General features: G+C 46.2%; 1 protein-coding gene across 3 annotated transcripts in view; it reads left to right on the forward strand.

Moving 5' to 3' along the window:
- The first annotated feature begins 570 nt into the window (after nucleotides 1-570).
- Nucleotides 571-22,057, forward strand: part of LOC148518705 (calpain-1 catalytic subunit-like) — a 92,733-nt gene continuing 71,246 nt past the window's right edge. For 2 of the 3 annotated variants that reach the window (XM_088477159.1, XM_088477158.1), the window contains exons 1-6: nucleotides 571-654; nucleotides 13,381-13,588; nucleotides 13,664-13,733; nucleotides 15,976-16,094; nucleotides 16,235-16,392; nucleotides 19,741-19,912. In XM_088477159.1, coding sequence (XP_088333285.1) covers nucleotides 13,424-13,588; nucleotides 13,664-13,733; nucleotides 15,976-16,094; nucleotides 16,235-16,392; nucleotides 19,741-19,912 — 684 coding nt within the window. In that variant the 5' untranslated portion in view covers nucleotides 571-654; nucleotides 13,381-13,423. The remainder of the gene's footprint in view (nucleotides 655-13,380; nucleotides 13,589-13,663; nucleotides 13,734-15,975; nucleotides 16,095-16,234; nucleotides 16,393-19,740; nucleotides 19,913-22,057) is intronic. The other variant, XM_088477160.1, reaches the window with a different exon arrangement.

Below are 22,057 nucleotides of genomic sequence, written 5' to 3' on the forward strand. Positions count from 1 at the left end.
CAGCCCTTATGGACAACAGCAGCACAGCGCAGCACAGCACAGCACTACACTACACTACACAGCCCAGCCAGCCCTAACTCCCACCCTCCTTCTTCACTGTCCACAGCCGAGTGAGAAAATGGCGCCGACGCGGGTATCTTATATAGGATCCAAAACCCGCGAGACCCGGAAGGCGGGATGATGACATTTTGCCTCGATTTCAGATCCGAGTCAGGCGGGAAAAGTCGAGCCTGACTCGGATCTGGGGGGCTCGGGGGGGTTCGGATTTCAGAAATCCGAACCCGCTCACCCCTACTTATAATCTATTAACAGTATAAGATAAAGCAAATCTAGAAATAATCATTTTAAAAAAAGTAGTTACAACAATTATTTTTTAAGTAATAAGATTAAACAGGAGGTTTGTGCAGCATGCTGACACTCTAGTGGCACTGGCACAACACCTGATATAATGTGTGGATGAAGTTGAACAGGTGCTTCCAAGTCTAAAGAGAAAGAAAAATAGTTCCTTCCCAGCAAGCATTGCAACTTCCAAGTTACTGGTTGTTCCAGTCCTGTCACTTCCCTATTGATTCTGCAACATGTCTGAATGAGTCTGTCCAAGTCTGTGGTAGCTCTGGAAGATCCTGTGATCCTTCCCTGTGACCTACTGCTCAGGTAAAGAGGTGTCCGATGGGAGTGTCTGTAAGAGCCTGCTCAGATACCAATCTGACAGAAGACTTATTTAGTACATTGTGTGGGTACAAACAATTGTATCTCTTGCCTGGTTCCCTTACTGCAGGGTTTCTCAAACTATGATACATGTGTCATCACCAGGGTTACCTCAGACAGACTGAAGGGTTCCTTCAGCCTTTTCATATTCAACTCAAAATAACTGTCAAAGTTATTAGTGATTGATAAAACTTTATCCATTTAATTTGTACTGCATTTAAGTTTTAATAATCATTTGCTAGATAACACACTCAAATACACGCATGCCTGAGAGCCTGCCAGCCAGCATATGCAGGTACAGGCAAGCTGGCTAACCGACACAAGCATGTACAGAGGAACAGAAATCTTACCTATCGCCTGATTCAGCCAGGATCTCAACTGCGATTATGTACGCAATAATCCGACTGTTGCGATCTGAGCATGCATCGCAGTGTAGGTGTGCAAATACTCCACTGCGATTGAAACTGCGATCGTAGTGGCTACGCAGACCAATCGCAGAGTAATTGACAGGAAGTACTGTTTGGGGGTGGTGACAGGGGGGTGGTCAGCGAAACGCAGGCATGCCTGGTGCATTTGAACTCCGTTGCAGGGGCGTGCATAAATTATCCACTGCGATGCCGTACGCAGCTTGTGTACTCACAGCGTGCGAGGAGGTTAGCAATTTCTGAGTAAGGTCTGACCTTGTGCAAGTGTGCGCGAGGCTGCGATGGTACTTGATGTTACCGATGGTTTTGCACTCTTTTGCATCGGATTACGGATGAGTGTAAGGTAAAGTGGGCGTCCTCATGTTGTGCTGCGATGACATAGCGTTCGCAATGGATTAGCATACTATTGCAAGGACACTTCCAGTTGTACCTACATATATAAAGAAAAAAGGGCAAAAAGTAAATAAAAATAAAAAAACCAACACATCCTCACACATACGTAAAAGAAGAAAGCATAATGACATTAAATAATCTATTACATTTCCGAACAGGTTTTGAGGAAGTAGAATGTACAGTAGATGGCCATCTGCTTCTTTATGCTCGGTTACTATTATTATTTTCCTGCTGCCTTATGATAACATATAAACATTGAACATTTCTGTTGAGGGGTATATAAAAAAGCAGTAACTTATATCAAACATCGAGACAACAAAGAAAACGTGTCAGCAGATCCAAACTGTATAGGGCTGCGTTCAGAAATTGTGCGGCCTGGAACTGACAAAATAGGCATGCAATCCCCCTCCCTGTGTTTCTGAAACTCCAGCCCTGCAGTGTCTCTCCAGCTCCAGCCAGTCCTCCTTCTGTTTCCACAGCCAGACCCACTTCTGTCTCACCAGACAGCACCCTTCTGTCTCTCCAGCCAGACCCCATTTTGTCTCCAACAGTCCTCCTGTGTCTTCAGCCAGCCCCACTTCTGTGTCTCCAGCCAGCCCCCATACTGTCTCCAGTCAGCCCCACTTCTGTGTCTCCAGCCAGCCCCCATACTGTCTCCAGCCAGTCCTCCTTCTGTCTCCCCAGCCAGCTCCCCTTCTGTGTCTCCAGCCAGCCCCCTTCTGTTTCCCCAGCCAGCCCCCCTTCTGTGTCTCCAGCCAGCCCCCATACTGTCTCCAGCCAGTCCTCCTTCTGTCTCCCCAGCCAGCTCCCCTTCTGTGTCTCCAGCCAGCCCCCCTTCTGTTTCCCCAGCCAGCCCCCCTTCTGTGTCTCCAGCCAGCCCTCCTTTTGTCTCCACTAGCCCCCTTCTGTGTTTCCAGTCAACCATCCGTCTGTGTCTCTAGTCAGGCCCCCTTCTGTGTCTTTAGCCAGCCCCCTTCTGTGTCTCTAGCCAGCCCCCCTTCTGTCTCTCCAGCCAGTGATTACGCACGCAAAATCGGCCGATTGTTGCATTCTGCGTATGCATCGCAGTGTGCGTGCTCAAACACTCCACTGCAATTGGGACAGCGATCGCAGTGACTATGCAGACCCATCTCAGAGTGACTGACCGTAAGTCCTGTTTGGGGGTGGTGATGGGGGGAGGGGTCGGCAAAACACAGGCGTGCCAGTGCGTTTGAACTAGGGGTGAACGGGTTCGGATTTCTGAAATCCGAACCCCCCCGAGCCCCCCCGATCCGAGTCCGATCCGAATCAGGCTCGACTTTTCCCGCCTGACTCGGATCTGAAATCGAGGCAAAACGTCATCATCCCGCCTTCCGAGTCTCGCGGGTTTTGGATCCTATATAAGGTACCCACGTCGGCGCCATTTTCTCACTCGGCTGTGGACAGTGAAGAGGGAGGGTGGGAGTTAGGGCTGTGTAGTGTAGTGTAGTGTAGTGCTGCTGTTGTCCACTACTTCAAAGTCCATAGGGGCTGGCTGTGTTGTGCTGTGCTGCTGTTGTTAATAGGGGCTGTGTCCACTACTTCAAAGTCCATAGGGGCTGGCTGGACTGTGTTGTGCAGTCAGTTCTCCATAGGGGCTGTGTCCACTCCAAAGTCCTGTGCAGTGTCCCAGTCCTAAAGGAGTGCTGCAGTGTTGTCCAGGGGGTGCTCTGTCCATCAGGGGTGCTCCCCCCAAGTGCTAAAAAAATAATATATTTTCTGTGTTTGTGAATTGTGTGCGCAGTAGCCGCACGTGCATCAACAAAGTAGTGCCAAGCGTGCGCCTGTGTCATAAGTAAAGGGCCGGCTGGCTTGACCGTTAAGGGTGCTGTAACCCCCGAAAGTACACTCCAGTCCAAACCAAAAAAAAAATTATTTTCTGTGTTTGTGAATTGTGTGCGCAGTAGCCGCACGTGCATCAACAAAGTAGTGCCAAGCGTGCGCCTGTGTCATAAGTAAAGGGCCGGCTGGCTTGACCGTTAAGGGTGCTGTAACCCCCGAAAGTACACTCCAGTCCAAACCAAAAAAAAAATTATTTTCTGTGTTTGTGAATTGTGTGCGCAGTAGCCGCACGTGCATCAACAAAGTAGTGCCAAGCGTGCGCCTGTGTCATAAGTAAAGGGCCGGCTGGCTTGACCGTTAAGGGTGCTGTAACCCCCGAAAGTACACTCCAGTCCAAACCAAAAAAAAAATTATTTTCTGTGTTTGTGAATTGTGTGCGCAGTAGCCGCACGTGCATCAACAAAGTAGTGCCAAGCGTGCGCCTGTGTCATAAGTAAAGGGCCGGCTGGCTTGACCGTTAAGGGTGCTGTAACCCCCGAAAGTACACTCCAGTCCAAACCAAAAAAAAAATTATTTTCTGTGTTTGTGAATTGTGTGCGCAGTAGCCGCACGTGCATCAACAAAGTAGTGCCAAGTGTGCGCCTGTGTCATAAGTAAAGGGCCGGCTGGCTTGACCGTTAAGGGTGCTATAACCCCCGAAAGTACACTCCAGTCCAAACCAAAAAAAAAATTATTTTCTGTGTTTGTGAATTGTGTGCGCAGTAGCCGCACGTGCATCAACAAAGTAGTGCCAAGCGTGCGCCTGTGTCATAAGTAAAGGGCCGGCTGGCTTGACCGTTAAGGGTGCTGTAACCCCCGAAAGTACACTCCAGTCCAAACCAAAAAAAAAATAATTTTCTGTGTTTGTGAATTGTGTGCGCAGTAGCCGCACGTGCATCAACAAAGTAGTGCCAAGCGTGCGCCTGTGTCATAAGTAAAGGGCCGGCTGGCTTGACCGTTAAGGGTGCTGTAACCCCCGAAAGTACACTCCAGTCCAAACCCAAAAAAAAATTATTTTCTGTGTTTGTGAATTGTGTGCGCAGTAGCCGCACGTGCATCAACAAAGTAGTGCCAAGCGTGCGCCTGTGTCATAAGTAAAGGGCCGGCTGGCTTGACCGTTAAGGGTGCTGTAACCCCCGAAAGTACACTCCAGTCCAAACCAAAAAAAAAAATATTTTCTGTGTTTGTGAATTGTGTGCCCAGTAGCCGCACGTGCATCAACAAAGTAGTGCCAAGCGTGCGCCTGTGTCATAAGTAAAGGGCCGGCTGGCTTGACCGTTAAGGGTGCTGTAACCCCCGAAAGTACACTCCAGTCCAAACCAAAAAAAATATTATTTTCTGTGTTTGTGAATTGTGTGCGCAGTAGCCGCACGTGCATCAACAAAGTAGTGCCAAGCGTGCGCCTGTGTCATAAGTAAAGGGCCGGCTGGCTTGACCGTTAAGGGTGCTGTAACCCCCGAAAGTACACTCCAGTCCAAACCAAAAAAAAAATTATTTTCTGTGTTTGTGAATTGTGTGCGCAGTAGCCGCACGTGCATCAACAAAGTAGTGCCAAGCGTGCGCCTGTGTCATAAGTAAAGGGCCGGCTGGCTTGACCGTTAAGGGTGCTGTAACCCCCGAAAGTACACTCCAGTCCAAACCAAAAAAAAAATTATTTTCTGTGTTTGTGAATTGTGTGCGCAGTAGCCGCACGTGCATCAACAAAGTAGTGCCAAGCGTGCGCCTGTGTCATAAGTAAAGGGCCGGCTGGCTTGACCGTTAAGGGTGCTGTAACCCCCGAAAGTACACTCCAGTCCAAACCAAAAAAAAAATTATTTTCTGTGTTTGTGAATTGTGTGCGCAGTAGCCGCACGTGCATCAACAAAGTAGTGCCAAGCGTGCGCCTGTGTCATAAGTAAAGGGCCGGCTGGCTTGACCGTTAAGGGTGCTGTAACCCCCGAAAGTACACTCCAGTCCAAACCAAAAAAAAAATTATTTTCTGTGTTTGTGAATTGTGTGCGCAGTAGCCGCACGTGCATCAACAAAGTAGTGCCAAGCGTGCGCCTGTGTCATAAGTAAAGGGCCGGCTGGCTTGACCGTTAAGGGTGCTGTAACCCCCGAAAGTACACTCCAGTCCAAACCAAAAAAAAAATAATTTTCTGTGTTTGTGAATTGTGTGCGCAGTAGCCGCACGTGCATCAACAAAGTAGTGCCAAGCGTGCGCCTGTGTCATAAGTAAAGGGCCGGCTGGCTTGACCGTTAAGGGTGCTGTAACCCCCGAAAGTACACTCCAGTCCAAACCAAAAAAAAAATTATTTTCTGTGTTTGTGAATTGTGTGCGCAGTAGCCGCACGTGCATCAACAAAGTAGTGCCAAGCGTGCGCCTGTGTCATAAGTAAAGGGCCGGCTGGCTTGACCGTTAAGGGTGCTGTAACCCCCGAAAGTACACTCCAGTCCAAACCAAAAAAAAATTATTTTCTGTGTTTGTGAATTGTGTGCGCAGTAGCCGCACGTGCATCAACAAAGTAGTGCCAAGCGTGCGCCTGTGTCATAAGTAAAGGGCCGGCTGGCTTGACCGTTAAGGGTGCTGTAACCCCCGAAAGTACACTCCAGTCCAAACCAAAAAAAAAATTATTTTCTGTATTTGTGAATTGTGTGCGCAGTAGCCGCACGTGCATCAACAAAGTAGTGCCAAGCGTGCGCCTGTGTCATAAGTAAAGGGCCGGCTGGCTTGACCATTAAAGGGTGCTGTAACCCCCGAAAGTACACTCCAGTCCAAACCAAAAAAAAAATTATTTTCTGTGTTTGTGAATTGTGTGCGCAGTAGCCGCACGTGCATCAACAAAGTAGTGCCAAGAGTGCGCCTGTGTCATAAGGGCCGGCTGGCTTGACCTTTAAAGGGTGCTGTAACCCCCAAAGTACACTCCAGTCCAAACCAAAAAAAAAATTATTTTCTGTGTTTAGCCGCACGTATATATCAAATCGATATAACATAAATGGAGGACCAAACTTTCTCCGATAAAAATAAAATAGAGAAAGATCAAGAACCACTTCCTCCTAGTGCTGAAGCTGCTGCCACTAGTCATGACATAGACGATAACATGCCATCAACGTCGTCTGCCAAGGCCGATGCCCAATGTCATAGTAGAGGGCACATACAATCCCAAATGGCAAAGTTCAGGAAAATGACCTTGAAAAAGACATTTAAATCAGCTGAAGAGAAACGTAAACTTGCCAATATGCCATTTACGACACGGAGTGGCAAGGAACGGCTAAGGTCGATCCCTAGTATGTTCATGACTAGTGGTTCAGCTTCACATGACGATGGAAGCCCTCCTCCCACTAAAAAAATCAAAAGAGTTAAGCTGGCAAAAGCACAGCGAAGAACTGTGCTTTCTAAGAAGATATCACAAATCCCCAAGGAGAGTCCAAGTGTGGTGGTGGTTGCGATGCCTGACCTTCCCAGCACTGGACGGGAAGAGGTGGCTCTTTCCACCATTTGCACGCCCCCTGCAAGTGCTGAAAGGAGCACCCACAGTCCACTTGCTGATATGCAAATTGAAGATGTCACTGTTGAAGTACAACAGGATGAGGATACTGGTGTAGCTGGCGCTGAGGAGGAAGTTGGCGAGGAGGATTCTGATGGTGATGTGGTTTGTTTAAATCAGGCTCCGGGGGAGACAGTTGTTGTCCGTGGGATGAAAAAGCCCATCACGGTCATGCCTGGGCAGAAGACCAAACATTCCACCTCTTTGGTCTGGCAATATTTCTATCCAAATCCGGACAACAACTGTCTTGCCATATGTACCATATGTAAAGGTGAAATAAGTAGGGGTAGGGACGTCAACCACCTAGGAACATCCTCCCTTATACGGCACCTGCAGCGCGTTCATAAAAAGTTACTGTCAAGTTCAGAAACTTTGGCTAAGACCGTAAGCAGTCCAGGGACACCTAAATCCCGTTGTCCTGTTGTATCCAAGCGCCTGCAAACCACACCGTCAACTCCCTCCTCGTCAATTTCCTCCTTAGTCAGGATCGGAATTAGTCCTGCATGCCATGTCACTGGCATGACTGACTCTCCTATCCGGGATTCCTCTGGAGGATCCTGCATTGCTACGCCTACTGCTGCCGCTGCTGCTGTTGCTGCTGCTGGGAGTCGTTCATCATCCCAGAGAGGAAGTAGGAACACCACTACTTTTACTAAACAATTGACCCTCCAACAGTCCTTAGCGAGGAGGATGAAGTACGACAGCAGTCATCCTGAAGCAAAACGTATAACTGAGGCCTTGACTGCTATGTTGGTGTTAGACGTGCGTCCGGTATCCGCCATTAGTGCAGTGGGATTTAGACAATTGATGGAGGTAGTGTGTCCCCGGTTCCAAATCCCGTCTAGATTCCACTTCACTAGGCAGGCGATACCGAGACTGTACAGAAACGTCAGAAAAAGTGTCCTCAGTGTCCTGAAAAATGCCGTTGTACACAATGTCCACTTAACCACGGACATGTGGACAAGTGGAACAGGGCAGACTAAGGACTATATGACTGTGACAGCCCACTGGGTAGATGTATCACCTTACGCAGCAACAGCAGCAGCGTCACCAGTAGCAGCATCTCAGAAACGCCAGCTTGTTACAAGGCAGGCTACGCTGTGTATCACCGGTTTCAGTAAGAGGCACACCGCCGACAACCTCTTAGAGAAACTGAGGGAAATCATCGCCCAGTGGCTTACCCCACTTAGACTCTCCTGGGGATTTGTGATATCTGACAACGCCACCAATATTGTGCGGGCATTACATCTGGGCAAATTCCAGCACGTCCCATGTTTTGCTCACACAATAAACTTGGTGGTGCAGAATTTTCTGAAAAGCGACAGGGGCGTGCAGGAGACGCTTTGGGTGGCCCGAAAAATTTCTGGCCACTTTCGCCATTCAGCGACTGCGTGCCGAAGACTGGAGCGCCAGCAAACACTCTTGAACCTGCCCCGCCATCACCTGAAGCAAGAGGTTGTGACGCGGTGGAACTCAACCCTCTATATGCTTCAGAGGATGGAGGAGCAGCAAAAGGCCATACAAGCCTATACATCCACCCATAGGCAAAGGAGGGGGTATGCACCTGACTCAAGCGCAGTGGAGAATGATTTCCGTGTTGTGCAAGGTTCTCCAGCCCTTCGAACTTGCCACACGTGAAGTCAGTTCAGACACAGCCAGCTTGAGTCAGGTCATTCCCCTCATCAGGCTTTTGCAGAAGCAGCTGGAGAAAGTGAAGGAGGAGCTAAGACGGAGCGATTCCGCTCGGCATGTGGGACTTGTGGATGAAGCCCTTCATTCGCTTTGCCAGGATTCCAGGGTGGTCAATCTGTTGAAATCAGACCACTACATTTTGGCCACCGTGCTTGATCCTAGGTTTAAAGACTATGTGGTGTCTCTCTTTCCGGCCGACACAAGCCTGCAGAGGTGCAAAGACCTGCTGGTGAACACACTGTCAGCTGAAGCGGAACGTGACACGTCAACGGCTCCTTCTTCATTTTCTCCCGCAACTGGGGCTGCCAGGAAAAAACTTAGGTATCCTAAGCAACCCGCTGGCGGTGATGCAGGGCAGGCAGGACCAAGTTTGGACATCTGGTCCGGACTGAAGGACCTGGCAACAATTTCTGACATGTCTACTGTCACTGCATATGATACTGTCACCATTGACAGAATGGTGGAGGATTACATCGGTGACAGCATCCAAGTAGGCATGTCAGACAGTCCATACCTGTACTGGCAGGAAAAAGAGGCAATTTGGAGGCCCCTGTACAAGCTGGCTCTATTTTACCTGAGTTGCCCCCCCTCCAGTGTGTACTCCGAAAGAGTGTTTAGTGCAGCCGGGAACCTTGTCAGCGAAAGGCGTAGGAGGTTGCTTCCACAGAATGTGGAGAAGATGATGTTCATCAAAATGAATTATCAGCTCTTCCAGGGAGACCAGCCTCCAGAAGGTACAGAGGGACCTGTGGTGGTGGATTCAAGTGGGGACGAGTTAATACTTTGTGAGGATGAGGATGTACACACTGAAGAGGGTGAGGAATCGGTGGATGAGGAGGATGAGGATGACATCTTGCCTCCGTAGAGCCAGTTTGTGCAGGGACACATTAATTGCCAGCTTGTTTTGTGGGGGCCCAAACGAACCAATCATTTCAGCCACAGTTGTGTGGCAGACCCTGGCGCTGAAATGATTGATTTGTTAAAGTGTGCATGTCCTGTTTATACAACATAAGGGTGGGTGGGAGGGCCCAAGGACAATTCCATCTTGCACTTCTTTTTTTTCTTTGCATTATGTACAGTTTGGGGCCTAGTTTTTCTAACTGCCATCCTGTCTGCCACTGCAGTGTCACTCCTAGATGGGTCACGTGTTTGTGCCGCCCACTCGTGTCGCTTAGCATAGTCATCCAGCTACCTCGGTGCAACCTTTTGGACATGAAAACACTATTGTGAGGTGTGAGGTGTTCAGAATAGACTGGAAATGAGTGGAAATTAAGGTTATTGAGGTTAATAATAGCATAGGAGCAGAGAAACCAACAAATTCTGTGATTTTAGCTGTTTTTATGCTTTTTAAAAAAAAAATACAGATCCAAAACACAAAACCCAGAACCCAAAACACGGAAGGGTGGTTTTGGCAAAACCAATCCAGATCCAAAACACGAAGAAAGATCCAGATCCAAAACCAAAACACAAAAAGTGGCCGGTGCACACCCCTAGTTTGAACGCTGTTACAGGGGCATGCATAAATTAGCCAGTGCGATGGCATATGCAGCTTGTGTACTCATTGTGTGCGACGAGGTTAGCAATTCCTGAGTAAGGTCAGAGCTTGTGCAAGTGGGCGTGATGGCACTCCATGTTACTCCATGTTATAGATGGTTTCGCAGTCTTGCTAAGTATTACGGATGTGTGTAAGGTAAAGGTGGCGTCCTTATGTTAGGCTGCGTATGGCATTGCGTTTGCAATCATTAGCATATCTTGGCAGTGAGACTGCGTGCGTAATCGCTTATGCGATCCGTACAGAATCAGGCCCTGAATGCATTATTTTATCGTATTCTGTACAACTGTTATTTTCATGTCTGTCTTCCATGTCTTACAACTATTGCTTCCATCTGCTATGCCATTTTGAGGTAGATAATAGTATGCTGTGCTGTGTATATGTAAGCAGCTCAGTGTAGTTCGATTTAGGCAAGGTAATAGGATGACTGAGCGCTAAGTACTATTGTTAGTTAATTCCTATTGATCTATGTTAAAAATAGTAAATAAAAAAAAAAAATCTACAACATTTATCACAAAGTTACATCCCCCCACAAAAAGAAAAAGTCCAAAGAGAAAGAAAAGGATTCTACTATTGTCTTAATTGTCCTGGATGTAAAAATCAGAAAGCAAATACTCAACCAATCCCATGCTTTAAATCAAAAATTACAAATGAAGAATTCAATATCAAGGACAATATAACATGCAACACGGAAGGTGCTATCTACCTGTTAGAATGGCCTTTGCGGAAAACAATATATAGGACAAACAAAAAGGAAAATCAGAATTCGGGTGGCAGAGCATCTCTACAACATCAAAAGAGGACTCCAAACACATAGTGTATCGGCCCATTTTGCAGAGAAGCATAATAAAGACATCTCCGGTCTGAAATTCATAGGCGTCCAAAAAATCACGCCTAATTGGAGAGGAGAAGATTTGGTAACAACTTTAAAACGTAATGAAACAAGAAGGATCTACCAATTGAAAACCTTAGAACCGCAAGGACTAAATATTGATATTGAGCTCAAAGCTTTTTCATAATCATGTTACACACACAACAAATCTTATAATTTTTAAACCTTTTATTATTTATTTATTTTTTATTTCATTTTATTAACTTTTTATTTTTACATTTTTAATTTATTTTATATTTTTATCATCTTAATTTTTATATATATATATTTATGTTAAAAGTCAAGACAGTTTTTATTCCCATCCTTCTCCCCCCCCTTTTTTCCTTCATTCCCTACTTTTCTATTCTACCCTATTCATTTCTAAGAGACCTTAATGATGTGACTAATAGGAACATATGGTTACCGCCAAATATAGGTCACTTCCTGTTCCGGCCACCATTTTTTATTTCAATAAAGTTTGCTATTTAAACAACACCCATTCATTAAGAAAATATCCTGGACAAAGCGTCTTGAAGGACGTGAAACGTTGGAAGACAGAGCAGAGCAGTGTGCAACTCTAAGCAGGACCAAGAGAGCAGCAAGCCGCCGGCAAGTGACGTCATCACCAGCTGTTGTGGCATGCTCCAGTTGGATCTCCGCAGAGTTTTCTAGACAGCAAAGGAGGAGAAGATCGCATGCTGCAAGAGTCCCAGAGTAACCCACAGGTAGGGACAGTCAGGGACAGTAGCTAAAATATCTCGATTCCTCCTAATCATCAGGACATTGAATATAGTTTCACCTCCTGCTCTAACATTGTTTTTAAAAGAGTTTTAAACATTGGAGTCTCTGGGCCTGATTCAGAGCCGGACTCTCTGACCAGAGCGCTCGCTCTGAATCAGTGCCCTCCTCCCTAAAAATGGAGCGGCCTCTTGGACGCTCGCATAGCTGTGGGTTACCACCCAAAGCTATAGCGAGCGTCCATGATGATGGTCACGATGGTCAAGACCATCGCGACCATCTGGCTTGCGACGAGACCCTGCGGTAGGGTCTCGGTGACCGCAAGCCCTGGAGTGATTTTGGCTCTATCAGAGCCAAAATCACTCCCACTGACATCACTAGTGATGTCAGTGGGGCCGGACTCAGACGGTAGGCGTTCCCAAGGGAACGCCTCCGTCTGGCAGCCACGCCCCCGGCACGCCCACCAAAGGGGGCGTGCTGTCACTCACCATCGACAGCACGCCCCCTTTGCTGCGAGACCCCGAGCGACAGATTCCTCGTCGCTCGCCGGGTCTCGCGCATGCGCACGACGGAGCTCCCTCCGGGCACCATCGACCCGCTTGCGAGCGTCCTTCGCTCGCGAGCAGGTCTGAATTTTTACCTAACCTAATACCATCTTCCCCTCTCTGCTTATCTTGCTGGTGCATACTGTTTTTATTAATTTAATTATTTATTTTACAGAAGAAAGGAAAGAGGAAGAAAGAGAAAGATAGAATAAAAAAAAAAACATTTTTTAAAAGGTTTTTTTTATTTACTATTTTTAACATAGATCAATAGGAATTAACTAACAATAGTAGTTAGTGCTCAGTCATCCTATTACCTTGCTATGCCATTTTATTGAAATTGCATGCATTGATTCTTATTCTGTTTGGTTGTAATTGTTAGGTATGTCCTTTTGTGGTATTGTATGCCTCTGTCACTCATACTGTATGCCTCTGTGGTGTTATTAGAGCAATGTTTTATACTTATACTCTGTACTCACGACATGGATAGCTGTTGTTTTGTGTGTGTACTTTTGCTCTGTAATTTGTATTGTCTTTATATTTAACCCCCTTGTATGCCCAGGGCCGGTGCAAAGTTTCCCGGCACCCTAGTCAAAACTTCAGCCTCCACAGTTGGTTAGGCGGGCAGGAGCAGCCCTCACCGGAACCGAAGGAGCGCCGGGGTGTGTTCATTCTTGGCGCTGACCGGTGGGGTGACACACGTGACATCGCACATCGTGACGTCACGTGGCGCCTAGAAAAGATGTGTATGCTGCGCAGGGAGGGCTAATGAAGCCCTCCTCTGAGTCGCAGTTTGTTATTATGGCGGCCGAATATTTGATCCACCACACGGGAGGGGGGAAGCGGCCTCATACCCAAAAGAGCGGGTATAGCAGCAGCATCTAAGGTTCTCTAAAAAATTTTCCCAGCCTCAGAGAGCCGCCCCTCTGGACCCGGCGGCCATATGCAGCTGCCTAATGGAAGCGCCGCCCCTGTGTATGTCGCTTTTGACACTTTGTACGGCCTTAAAAATAAAAGATAGTAATAAAACATACAGATCTATCTGTTCAATAAAAGTGATCTATAGATTTTGTCTCTCCTGTTAATATTCCAGATAGTGAAGAGATTACTGCTCCTAATGTTCATTGTGGCAGGTAATGGAAGCTCCGCCAGCTAAGAGAGCCAAGTCTATGACACCTCCTGATGACTCTCTTGTCACTGATGCTGCTACAGCCTTCCCCTCCTCACCACTGTTTGTGGACAGTAACTTCCCCCAGGATGAGGCTCTACATATCCAAGGCATAAAGTGGAAGAGGCCAAAGGTACAGCTAAATAATTCTGATCTTTGTATAATAGATGCTACTACAGATATCCATCACTTTGTCCTTTCCTCACAGGAGATCTGCGACTCTCCCTACTTTATTGTAGATGGAGCTACCAGGATGGACGTGTGCCAGGGTAATCTGAGTAAGTCTCTGCAGGGGTTACGTACCCTGATTGGTGTGTGCCTGTGTAATCTGAGTAAGTCTCTGCAGGGATTACATACCCTGATTGGTGTGTGCCTGAGTAATCTGAGTAATTCTCTGCAGGGATCACATACCCTGATTGGTGTGTGCCTGGGTAATCTGAGTAATTCTCTGCAGGGATTACATACCCTGATTGGTGTGTGCCTGGGTAATCTGAGTAATTCTCTGCAGGGATTACATACCCTGATTGGTGTGTGCCTGGGTAATCTGAGTAAGTCTCTGCAGAGATTGTTTACCCTGATTGGTGTGTGTTTGAGTAATCTGAGTAAGTCTCTACATGGAATATGTACCCTGATTGGTGTGTGTTTGAGTAATCTGAGTAAATCTCTGAATGGATTCCGTACCCTGATTGGTGTGTGCCTGGGTAATCTGAGTAACTCTCTACATGGATTGTGTACCCTGATTGGTGTGTGCCAGGGAAATGTAAATCTCTGCAGGGATTACATACCTTCTTTGGTGTGTGCCTAGATAATGTGAGTAACTCTTTGCGGGGATTACGTACCTTTATTGGTGTGTGCCTGGGTAATGTGAGTAATTCTCTGCAGGGATTACGTACCTTGATTGGTGTGTGCCTGGGTAATGTGAGTAACATTCTGCAGGAATTACGTACCTTTATTGGTGTATGCCTGGATAATGTGAGTAACTCTCTGCAGGGATTACGTACCTTTATTGGTGTGTGCCTGGGTAATCTGAGTAAATCTCTGCAGGGATTACGTACCCTGATTGGTGTGTGCCTGAGTAATGTTAGTAACTCTCTGCAGGGATTATGTTTGCTGATTGGTGTGTGCCTGGGTAATGTGAGTAACTCTCTGCAGGGATTATGTACCCTAATTGGTGTGTGCCTGGGTAATGTGAGTAACTCTCTGCATGGATTCCCTACCCTGATTGGTGTGTGCCTGGGTAATGTGAGTAACTCTCTGCATGGATTCCGTACCCTGATTGGGGTGTGCCTGGGTAATCTGAGTAACTCTCTACATGGATTGTGTACCCTGATTGGTGTGTGCCAGAGAAATGTAAACCTCTGCAAGGATTACGTACCTTCATTGGTGTGTGCCTGGATAATGTGAGTAACTCTCTGCAGGGATTACGTACCTTTATTGGTATATGCCTGGATAATGTGAGTAACTCTCTGCAGGGATTATGTACTTTTATTGGTGTGTGCCTGGGTAATCTGAGTAAATCTCTACAGGGATTACGTACCGTGATTGGTGTGTGCCTGGGTAATGTTAGTAACTCTCTGCAGGGAATAGGATTATGTTTCCTCATTGGTGTGTGCCTGGGTAATCTGAGTAACTCTCTGCAGGGATTACGTACCCTGATTGGTGTGTTCCTGGGTAGTCTGAGTAACTCTCTACGTGAATTGTGTACCCTGATTGGTGTGTGACAGGGAAATGTAAATCTCTGCAGGGATTACGTACCCTGATTGGTGGGTGCTTGGGCAATCTCAGTAAATCTCTGCAGGGATCACGTACCCTGAATGATGTGTCCAAATAATGTGTGGCAGGGTGTGTGCAGACAATTCCAACAGAATATTTGCTAAGCAAATAAAACAATTACTTAAGGAGCAATTGCTATCCAGTACCTATGTGTCACCTATGTATACACTGGTCTACAGTGGATGTGCTTTTCAACCAGACCCACCCCTTGATGCCAGGTTCCACCACAGGTTTTGGCTTACACACCTTTGTACACTCCTAATGCATTGCTCCCCCTTTGTGCTCCACTCCAATGCTCCAATGGTCAGATAAAGGGGAAGTTAGACTTTGCATGCAGTATAATGGGCATGTGCGAGGACCCATAAACTTAGTGTTGAACTCTGATGAGATGGCTAAGGTGGATATGCAGAAGGCTTAGTGGTAGAGCAGGTAGTGGAGTTCTGTTTCATGAACCCAGGCTCTTATGGTTTCTAGAGAGCCTAAAATAACTGCTGGTAGGGCTTGCCCATAAACCATGCATGGATAATTCCGTGCCATCTGATTGGTCACTATAATAATTTAAGTACCACTTATTCAGTTCAGTGGCAAACCAGACTGATATGTACCATGGTACCTTATGTATGTCTTTTTCACTCATGACTGGTAGAGTGTCAGTATAACCTGTGGATATTTATGTATTTATGTTGGGAAGTTAGGTGCTCAGTCCACCAGGGTGTTTTGCTCAGTGAAGCCTTCTTCCCTTTGCAGGTAACTGCTGGTTCCTGTCAGCTGTGGCCTGTCTGTCTCTGTACCCCAAACTGCTGGGACAAGTGGTGCCCACGGGACAAGACTTTGGGGACGGGTATAATGGCAGATTCAGATTCCAGGTAAGTCTGTTGGTCAGATGGCAATGGGTGAGGAAATATCATTCGTTATACAGGCTTGTGGCAAAGAGGTTCTACAGCTTCAATGTCCATCATATAACACAGTCCAATAATGAACACATCTCATGATGTCTCTCTCGCAGTTCTGGCAGTACGGACATTGGGTAGAAGTTGTGGTGGATGATCTTCTGCCTACAGTTCCAGTTCAGGACAATGGGAGAACTCAATACAATCTGCTTTTCATGCACTCTAAGGACAAGGGCGAGTTCTGGAGTTCGCTGCTAGAGAAAGCCTATGCAAAGTGAGTGTGCTAAACCGCACAAAAAGACACATTGCTCTGAAATCACACATTCATAGGCAACACGCTGTGTTTGGATTACTGGTGGAAAGATCTTTACTGTGTGGTATTAGGATTCTCGGACAGCAATGGTTTTGGCAGCTCTAAATGGGGTCTTTCCCATTCCAAACATACATAAAGAGGCCTATTGTTACTGCACAGATGGAAAGCAATACTCTATTTTCTGGTGGTTTTATCTAACACAGGGATTGCAAACTTAATAGACATTGCTAAAATGCCGACCTGCGGACAAGTGTGTCTGATTATCCGCCTTGTGCATTTCAAGTGCATGCCCACTTACCTGTCTTTATAGATGCACCTCTCATCAGGAGATACCACCTAATATATGCAACTGACATGGTGACGGATGGGTTCTAGTAAAGGACCATGATGTTTTGGACAAAATCATCATCGAGGCCGAACTCGGAGAAACTGCTCTCTATATACATTCACCCCACTCTAACACAGGCCTTATTCGCATTATGGCCAGGGTTGGGTGGCAAGTATGGTTGGCTATATGAATAATGCCAGGGACAACCCGCTCCTGGTTTGGCTGGATGGGAGAGGGCATCATTGTGTCTATTTTCTTATTGATGTTAGGAAGTGAGAATGGCCATTGGCTTGTACACACAGGGCTGATTCTGCGTCACACGCAAATTGGAAGTAGTTGCGGGAAGCCGCGGAAGCCGGTTTTACTACTTTATGCTAATGCAAGTACACGTTCATAACAATTTTGAGAACAACAAATATGTAAATTAATAGTAGATAATTATTGATTACTAAATGACCCCGTAAGTTGATCCTACATTGATCCTATTAATTTTTGATATAGACACTTTTAGTGCAGGCTCACATCCACCACCACCAGATTTTTGCAACTAAAACTGAATCACATTGTATGAATTATCCATGAGTTTTTTGTACAGCTAAGGCCAATGTAAAGCGGCATATCTCAATATCTCAACAGATGTGGTATAATTAAACAGGATATATGAAAATATACTCAAACAATAGGGGAGAAATAGCCTAGGTCTTATAACCATTAATAAAGATTCTTCACGTATATCCACAGCTTGACTCTAGATCAGGTGAACAGATTGTAATAAAGAAGGATAATTATATCCAGCGAACAGCTACATATTGATAAAACCAACCTATGAATAAGACACAGTAGACAGGCACTTGTTTTATACACTATCTTTATTCTTCGAGCACAATTTATATATATACAGTATATCTTCGATTTTAACATTAATATTTCACTGTTGACGTTACCCTACCCAGTGGAAATGGGACAATTTAAAAAATATTCAATTAAAAGTGAAGTTTTTCTTAATGTGGCTCTTGTGCGCCTAATATAAACAACTACTCTCTTTTATTGTACATTTCGAGTATATGTTAATTTAATGCAGGGGATCATGGGCGTGCAAATGGAAGCCTGTGCCGCCCATTGGTTTTACTCAGGCCGCAGGAACCGTCATCATTAATATCAGCACATCCTCCAGCCCCATGGTAGGTACAGGAGGTCCGTCATAAACAGGCTTCCCTTCCCCGTACGCATGACCGATGATCACACTGAGGACCTCATTCAGAGTCGGTCGTTGCGGCCGCACGGTCTACGCCACCGATGTTCGCTAAACTGCGCATGCGTAAAGTTCACAATGTGCGTGCGCAAAATAGCCGCTACGATCAGAAATTTCTCTCTCCTTGAACACAGCCAGGTCGGTAGTTTGAGTGACAGATTGAGGCGTTTGTGGGTGGTACCAGGGGAAGGTGCTTGAAAACGGGGGAGTGGAGATCCGAACGTATGCGTGCCTAATTATGCGAACGGCGTTTTATGGGAGTGCATACGTTTTATGGGAGTGCATAATTAACAAAGTAGCGTCATGGCACATGTGACATGGGAGGTTTTTACACTGACATGATCATAGTGCTTAAGCTCTACGACCAGTTCCGATGGTTCCTGATGGTCTCGATCAATCCTTATATGCCCGGAAATGACGTGTAATGCGTACGAGAAGGGGGCGTATTTTTTTGTCTTCCTGCCGCTTCCTCCCCTTGGTCGGCCAACTACCGATCCGAACTTAGGGACGCAACTTGCGAGGGAATCATTTGCATATCCGACCCCTTTTCCCGTACGACCGGGCGGCCGCTTCGACCGACTCTGAATGAGGTCCTGAGCTTTTCATTCCTGCCCATGGCACTCCCACAAGTTAGGGTGGTCAGGGGCACCGAAAGGGGGGGGGAACAAATTACCTGGTGGGGGCCCGGGTCCGGCACCACTCCCTCCCCCCTCTTACATCACGGCAGCCGAGCACACTCAGCTGTGTGCTGGGCTCCACTGGGAGACTGCTCGCGGCTGCTAAAATGCAGCCACAGCAGTCTCCTATGCCTGTGGGGGGAGCCCCCCACTGGTTATGCGCCAGGCTGAGGTGGCTCACTGCGCCCTCGTCGCCAGCACGTAGCAACACTTCGCGGCGCTGCAAACCTTTTTTTTTTTTACCTAAGGGGGCGTAGCCATGCCTCCCACGATTAGGCCACATTCCCCTTTTTTACCGGGGCCCGGCGCGGCTCTTGACATGTGATCGCACTTTCACAGCCCAGTCCCCTCCCCAAAACGCCCTAATTCATGGAAAGACAGATCCTGCCAAGTTGCATGTAACTCAGAATAGGCCGGGCATCCCTTCCGTGCTGTATGCATAAAGTACAAATAAATAAACAGAATTAAGGTTCTATGTTACTGCATCAATCAGGAAAGGCTAGCTTAGTAGATTTGTGAAGCAATTGCAATTACCACTGGAGGATTTCGATTTAATATTGTTTTAAGCTAACAGAACAAATTTGCTCCCCTCTCAAATAACTTCTCATTGTAAAGTATGGCTGCAATTGTCTGTGTCATATAATGTCTAATGCCTGATTCAGCAAAGATCGCAGTTGCTGATACGCACGCATGCCAGTGCATTGCAATGCCGTTGCAAGGGCGTGCATAAATTAGACACTGCGATGCCATACGCAGCCATAGCACTGATAGCGTGCGTGGCTGTTAGCAATTTCTGAGTAAGGTCTAGGCTTGTGCAAGTGTGCGTATGGGTCCGATGGTACTTGATGTTACAGATTGTTTCGCTATATTGCTAAGTATTACAGATGTGAGACAAGGGAAAGTGGGCATCCTTATGTGAGGCTGCAATCGCATATCACCGCTGATATTAGTAACTGCATTGAGTGCACATTAGCAAAATAGCGATCCATGCTGAATCAGGCCCTCAGTTCCCCCCAGCTAGGACCATTGTTTAATCATGGGATGAATTGCAGGCTGAAAGGTGGTTACTCCGCTCTCCAGATGGGCTTTGCCGGAGAGGCTCTGGAGGATGTGACTGGCGGTGTTGTGCAGAGCTGCAGTACTGATGGCCCGGTTTCAGAGTTATGGAGTCATCTGAACAATATGCTCCAGAGAGGAGCTCTTATCTGCTGCGGTAACACTCAGGTAAGATGTCCATGTCGTCTCACAGCACCAAATATAGCCCATACCAGAAGTCACTCGCCAGTCTAGCTAATACTAAATGGCGACACTTGGGGAAGATAATACCCATACAGACTTACAAGAACCAACATGTACAGGCTCCTCCTTAACACGATATACACTTATGGGTAAATTTACTAAAGTGAGAGTTTTTAGAAGTGAGTTTTAAAAGTGATGTTGCCCATAGCAACCAATCAGATTCTAGCTATTATCTTCTAGGAGGTGCTAGTTAAATGTTAAATAGAATCTGATTGGTTGCTATGGGCAACATCACTTCTAAAACTCACTTCTAAAAACTCTCACTTTAGTAAATTTACCCCTTACTGTATGTGGCCATGAGAAAGCTCCAGCTTCACATGACATGACCACAAGGGTCTCCCACACCCTCTGGTAACAATGAGAACATGGCTACATGTGTGGGGCACCGTAACATCTCAATCTGAAGGGGTTTTCTTTCCAAAAAAACCCAAAATGATTTGAACATTTTTGCCACTTGGAAAAAATGGTATCGCTAGTTAAGATGGGCAACTGATCATATATAAACAATCCCTATTCTGCGTGTGCTTCAAAGGACGCAATAGCTAAAACATCCATTTCACTTGCAATGCAGCACAATGTTGCATTATATTGGCCCAACATAGTTTCCGCACCCCCAGCTCTGGAACCCCTGGTTCTCATACTCAACCCTCATACTCAAGTATCCCTAACAGGTCATGTTTTGTGGATTTCTGTGTATGGAAACAGGTGGGATTATTACTGCATTACTGACCCAATAAAATAGATTTACCCACTTGTGCATGATTAAAGATCCCCAGTTTAGATATTACTGAAAAAATATCCCCAGTTTAGATATTACTGAAAAAATATTAACTTATAAAACCCAGGGGGTAAGAAGAACAGATGGCAAGAACTCCATTCAGCCTGTGTTGTGTATTTGGTAAATGTTAAAGATGGGGAATTTCCTATTGGGATATGGGCCTGGAACTGATGCTGTACTCGATATGTACTTGTTATTGTGACAGTGGCATTGGGCGCTTTTATGTATATTACTGCCTGTATACGATTATGAACATGGAAGTGTTTTCCTATTTCTCTTCTGCATACCTGACACATTGTGCTCGATGTTTGTGATTTGATGTAATGCTCTGATAAAAAGTAGTTTAAAAAACAAAAATAAAAAATGGGGACTTTCCAGGGACACTATTTACGACTGTCCCTGGAAATTATAAACATATGTCAACTATAGGGTGGGCACAGGGGTATCTGACCTCCACTTTACTCTCAGCAGAAGGTAGTAACACTTAACATTACATGGAGGATGTTGCTTGTCTGCATGCAGAGCTGTCAAAAACAGGAATTGTGGTCCGTATGGAGTGGGCAGAGCTAAAATGGCGCAAAACCGCATTCCTCCCCGCAAACCGTGGCACTTTGCCGCAATGGGCAGAGCTCTCACATCATTAGGCCCCACCCCCAAAGTAGCCAACTGCGCCATCTCCTCTCCGGGCTTCTCCCAGAGAGGAGATGAAAAAAGTAGGTAAGTATTTATAGAGATACAAGTGCTGGCATTTCCCCAGGGCTCCTCACTTTACCTTCCTGATGCTGCCATTGACAAGTGGCCAGGGACCAGGGATGTTATCACAGCTGCTACTAACACGCGCTCTCATTTGTTAATAACTGCACTCTGGCTGTCTCTCTTCAGTGATCTGACACTAGTAAGTGAAGGAGTGGCAGCCCTGGCATGGACTTTAACCTGCAATTACTAGAACTGCAGGTGCTGCCTTCTCACAGCTGTATATTGGACGACAGCATTAAGATGTCAGTGTCACATGAAAAGATCCTGCTGGTCATATTGCAGAGCTGTTGTCCATGTTTATGATACATAATATACCCATGATACAATCCTTGTAACAGCACCTAACACACTTCACATCATTTGAAACAAAAAAACGTACAATAAACCTGGATGTCAAAAAAGTTCTATATGTGTCTTATTAATCATAGAACATTCACTATTCACATCAAAACATTATTCACCATAAATGCACATTACACACCATAACCGCACATTACACACCATAACCACACATTACACACCATAACCACACATTA

The sequence above is a fragment of the Taudactylus pleione genome, unplaced genomic scaffold, assembly GCF_031769625.1.
Source record: "Taudactylus pleione unplaced genomic scaffold, aTauple2 ptg000199l, whole genome shotgun sequence".
NCBI classification, from domain to species: Eukaryota; Metazoa; Chordata; class Amphibia; order Anura; family Myobatrachidae; genus Taudactylus; species Taudactylus pleione.